This window comes from Pygocentrus nattereri, chromosome 7 (assembly GCF_015220715.1).
Source record: "Pygocentrus nattereri isolate fPygNat1 chromosome 7, fPygNat1.pri, whole genome shotgun sequence".
Taxonomy (NCBI): domain Eukaryota; kingdom Metazoa; phylum Chordata; class Actinopteri; order Characiformes; family Serrasalmidae; genus Pygocentrus; species Pygocentrus nattereri.
Window position 1 is genome coordinate 8438627 of NC_051217.1, and position 5394 is coordinate 8444020.

Genomic DNA, 5394 nt, shown 5'->3' on the forward strand with positions numbered 1-5394 from the left:
CAAATCCTCACACCAATGTTCCAACATTTGCTGAAGTGTACAGACAGTTACTGGTGCAGAGGGGGGCAAACTCCTTTTTAATTTTAAGTGATACTTTTTTAATCCCACAAATGGGGAAATTCCACCTCTGCATTTAACCCATCCGTGAAGTGAAACACCACATACACACTAGTGGGCAGTGAGCATACTTGCCCAGAGTGGTGGGCAGCTCTATCCACGGCGGCCAGGGAGCAGTTGGGGGTTAGGTGTCTTGCTCAAGGACACCTCAATCACGGACTGTTGCACTGGGGATCGAACCCGCAACCTTCCGGAACTAGCCACAGGGTTAGTTCCCTAACCTCCAGCCCACGACTGCCCCCCTTCTTCTTTTGGAATAAGCATTGGATGAACAGGTGTCCACATATGAATGAATGACATTGACATATTTGGAATGCACATAAATTATGTAATGTGACTTGCACGCGCGGTACATTTAGGGATCGATCATTGCCTCCGAAAGCAATGATGTAATGTATTGGACGCTGTCTAGCCAATCAGAGTGCGTCTCAAATCTCTCCCTGTTCTTATTGGTCTCCGGGTGATGACGCATCACTCGGTTCCGGAAGAGACTGTGTGTTTACACAATGCAGGTGTAGTTTTTGCTCAGGACTTCTTGTAGCTTCAGCTTTAGTGACCGTGATATTAGCTGACATATGTTTCACAGTTTCCACCGCTCTGTTTCAGGCCGCACAGGTATCAAATCTTTTTATATCCGATCGTTTGGCTCAGTTGATCTCCAGTGATAATGCGGCTGTGCGCTGGCGTTAGCTGGGTTATATTATTTGCTGTAGCTAAATGCTGTTCATGCTGCAGCTGTTTGTCGTTGTTTCTCTTTTTACTCCAGAGCGATGGGAAATGCAGAGAGTGCCGTAGTGCACAAACGGCTGGTCCGCTTTCGCCCACATGAGAGACCCGTTATCGAAGGGGTCTTTGACAGACTCCAGAGTGCGAGCTCCTCTTGCTCCTCTGCTAGTTCGGGAAAAAATCCCGCAGGGAAGGTTTTGCTCTTGGACACGCTCAAGGTTGGGATCAGTAGTTGTCAACACAGCAATACAGTAAATGGCTGTGTCCAAATAGTTCAATTAAACTTTCTTTCGTGTCTGCTTTTCTTGCATTATTTGGGTCCCCATGGCCAACAGACCAGGCGAAATCAAGGCACGCAGATAGCAAAGCAGATCTCATTCAGCGATTCGCACTCCGTTTCCTTTAGAGATGCTCAAACTGAGCCGTTCGAGCAAAATGAATGAATACGATCTGTCTGATGTTTCGAAACCCACGTGCTCACGTGATGTGACCTCACAGGCTAATAGTGTCAGGAACGGATATTCAGTGCGAAGAGACGGCTCGATTGAAAGTAAAATATGTTCAAATTCACTTCGAAATATTACATTCATATATGTTCTGTGCATTCAGTAGAGCCTTTTAATCAATGTGATGTGTCTGGATGTATAGGCATAAAAATAATATGTTCTAAAGAAGCATATTCACATAATTCACACATAAAAACTGTTGAGAATTGTAAAGAAGTGAAACCTCATTGTGGTCGACACCAAAAAGGATCTTAATCCCAAACGTTGAACAAGGAATGACTTGAAATTACACCAGAGGGATCATAACAAAGTAAAATTACAAACAAATATTTACAGAAAGGACGTAATATGTTTAATGGCATACATTGCATAATATACAGGAATAAATAGCAAAATAGAAAAATATTTACAAATCTTTGGCAACAGGAATACCACTATTTTATATAATAATATGGATTATACTGTGGATATACTTCTCATTGTCTATCATAAAAACATTGTCCAGAGTACGTTGTGTCATTATGGCTTTGCTGATTACCATTTGACTTTTGTCCATCACTAATAGAATACTACAGGCTACACGCATTCTGGGTTAATGCTTGACAACTATTTCATGTTTCACAGGTAACCATGGGTAAAATGGTCTCAGACGTGATGATTAGGAGAGTCTTTGAAGGAATGTGTAGTGTTGACCCCGGAGTGTCACTGCCTCCTGGTGGTGGGGCAAGTCGAGAGCAGCTGGTGATCTTCCTGGCAGATGCTCTTCGGGGAACAGCAGAGGAGCGGGCACCACTTGTCATGGCAATGGCACATGGGACAAAGGGAACTGCTTCCCCTGATCAGATTAGAGGGGTATATATGATTTAACACTTCAAAATGTTTTCCTCTTGGCCCTGAGTGGCTCTCATCTGGTCAGTCACAGCCTCTGATTCAAATCACAGATGTTCTGTCTGTGCCCTAGTAGAAGGACAGAGCAATGTACCAGTCAGACTTTCAGGCAAATCTTTGCTCAGGCAGCAGAGTCAGGTACTTATTGTTATGTTCCTACACTGTGGAGGAAAGCAATAGCTTGCCTCTGATTTTGAACACTAATGATGGAACTTTAGAACATTGAAAAAGCTTAGTGTATTATACTTCATTTAAAATAAGCTGAGAAAAAAGCATAAAAAAAGTTCTAATGTTTTGGAAATGGCCTGCATAAAACCAGATGTAGCATATTTAGTTTATAGTTAGTTATGTGATTGAATTCTTGATATTTTGATGTCTTGGGAACATTTCATTTTGACTTAAAAGTATTTTTTTTTCTACAGTTCTTGGAAGACTTGATTGCAGCTGTGGTGCAGATTCTCATACATAGGGGGCGACTTAGAGGCTGGCGACCAGATCGCATGGGTGATGGTGACCAGGGAGTGAAGCTGCTGGCTGAGCAGTTGAGCTCAGAGTTAAAACCTTCAGGTTGGTGGTGTCCCTTGGATGCATTAGATTTTTGAGTTAAAATGTTACACTTGTGCCGCAGTGGTCCTGTATAAAGTTTCTCAGAATAGGAGTGATGATTTAGGACCTGTCAGCTTTATCCTCATAGACAAACCTCAAATTGATACATTTATGAATATTGGAAGTCATTAATTCTTCAAAACATATCTATAAGTATCTGACTAAGGCTCTCTTTTTCCTCTATAGCTCAGAACACATGTGATGTTGCCTGTCTAGAGGACTGGCTTTTCCGAGTCTCGGGAGTGGCCACATTCCTGGAGCTCCTAATTGGTGAGGGTCTCGAGGTTGGGCTGACCTCATGTCCATTGCCCATTCTCTTGCCCCAGTGTCGAGACGCTCCATGGAGTGAGCTCCGCTGTTTGCTGGATCTACCTCTTCTTATGTTCCTGAGCCCTCAGATGCCTGCAGGATACGGAGCTCAGTGGAGGTTGCTGTTCTCCACAAATATACACGGGGAAAGCTTTACTCGCCTGGTTGGCAACTGCAAAAGCGGAGGCCCCACTGTCTTACTGGTGAAAGACACTAAGGGTCACATATTTGGTGGCTTTATTTCTCACAGCTGGGAGATCAAACCTCAATTTCAGGGTGAGTAAAGGGAACAGAACAGTCAAAAGTATTGTAATCACTGTGTTTTTACTGTATAAGTGGGCCATGCTGATTTCTTTTGACCAGGTGACTCCAGGTGCTTCCTCTTCTCTGTGTTCCCATCTATGCATATATTCACAAGCACAGGCTACAACCAGCACTACATGTACCTGAACCAGGGCCAGCAGACCATGCCGAACGGTCTGGTGAGGCAGTTTGTCATTGTTCATTCTAAAGCATTTGATGGGTAGCTACTAATCAGCCATATACCATGGTTTGAGTGTTTGGAATCACTTGACATATTAATAATTGTTGTTTTATTTTATAACAACTTAATAACACTGGTTATTTTATTCAGTAATAATGTACAGTTGTATGCAAACATTGAGTGCCCCTGGTCGAATTATGTTTTGTTCATTTTCTAAAAGTAAAAACAAGTTAGCACATCCTCTACAGAGAACACACTTTTTCTCATTTTAATGCACAGTTACTGTTTATTTGGTGAATTTAGCATAATGGGGGAAAAAAATAAACATACATTTTGGCCTTATACTTTATTTTCTTCCAGTATGTTAAACTAATAAATATAAAATGGGCACTAGAGACATTGTTCTGCTCTGAATACATTTTCCTCATTGTTTGTTTTAGGGTATGGGTGGACAACACGGCTACTTTGGCCTGTGGCTGGACTATGATTTTGGTCGTGGTCACAGTCGGGCTCGACCACGCTGCACCACGTATGGTAGCCCTCAGCTCTCAGGAGATGAGGACTTCACAGTAGACACAGTAGAGGTGTGGGGGGTTGGTCTGCCCCCTGAGGAACAGGAACAGGTCAGTAATACATCTGCATTATTACATGTTTAGAATAGTTTCCTTACTCCGATCTGTCTGTTGAGTCCTGTATTATCATTCTATGTCTGCTTGCTTTTCCCTTTCCTAGACAGTGTTTCAGCTAGGATAAAACTGTTATGCTGTGCTGTGCAGGAGAATAACTTCAGTGTTTTGTGTTTGGGCAATTGGTTTACAGGATGAGAATAAGAGGAGCGTTCTGGATATGGATCCTGAGGTGCAGGCCATTATGGAGATGACTGGAAAAACTCTGTACAGCCAAGGCCTCAGAGAGCCAGACGACGATGAGGGATGAGAAGAAGAGGATGAACAGTCCAGAGAATGGATGAATTCTTTCAACACAGAAAGGATAACAAACCTGCACTGCTGCTTTTAAATGGACATTTTAGTGGTCAGAAAACATGGGGTCTTTTTTTTTTTTTTTTTTTGGTCTTTTTGCAAAATTTAATCAAGTGATGTGTGACCATGTTCCAGAAAAAGTGCAAAACTCAATTCAACTGTACTACTTAGGCATGGGTGAAGGTGTCATGTTGATCTACAGATGAGTGGAGCTGGATTCCTACTGTGTGAAGCACTATAGGATCTGTGGAAGACTTTCTAAGAAATTGTGACGTACTGAGAAGTTACTGACTAATGATAAACATGTAAAAAGATTGCACTCTTTAATGGATATAGATATTCAAAAGTATTTAAACGCATACTTCTACAAAGCAGTGTTACAATTTCCGTGTGAAGAAGTGTTTTATTGATTAAAAGAGAAATGATCTGATGAATTCAAGTGTTTTTTTTTTCCTGATCAGGTGTCAGCGGGGCATGTATTTACATTGTTTGCTGCACAATTGTTTACTGGTTAGAGTTGATTCATATCTAAGTGCTTTGAAATGTCACCACCCACATCCGAACGTGACAAAGTTTCCAGCCACATTTAGGGGGCCACAATGCGGGACTTATTTATTTATTTATTTTGCCTATGTCTGTCGTTCACACAGCCCTCTCTCCTTTCTTCTGGCTCATCTTGCTTCACTTAGAGAATGCAAATCATGGGGAAAGTGACGTTAGATATGTAAATCATGAGTTTCCATACTGACTCGAAATTTACATTGTGTCACCTCACTTT

The 5394-nt window shown here is 41.9% G+C and overlaps 1 protein-coding gene across 3 annotated transcripts; it reads left to right on the plus strand.

Moving 5' to 3' along the window:
* The first annotated feature begins 594 nt into the window (after positions 1 to 594).
* Positions 595 to 5050, plus strand: meak7 (MTOR associated protein, eak-7 homolog). 3 transcript variants are annotated; one of them, XM_017681840.2, is made up of 8 exons: positions 595 to 732; positions 884 to 1061; positions 1974 to 2201; positions 2660 to 2804; positions 3030 to 3428; positions 3516 to 3634; positions 4077 to 4259; positions 4456 to 5050. In XM_017681840.2, the coding sequence occupies exons 2-8, from the start codon at positions 888 to 890 to the stop codon at positions 4570 to 4572; spliced, it is 1365 nt and encodes a 454-aa protein (XP_017537329.1). In that variant the 5' UTR covers positions 595 to 732; positions 884 to 887; the 3' UTR covers positions 4573 to 5050. The 3 variants fall into 3 exon arrangements, with proteins under 3 accessions (XP_017537329.1, XP_017537408.1, XP_017537489.1); XM_017681919.2 differs by having other exon boundaries at positions 3576 to 3634; XM_017682000.2 differs by lacking the exon at positions 884 to 1061 and having other exon boundaries at positions 598 to 629.
* Positions 5051 to 5394: the final 344 nt, after the last annotated feature.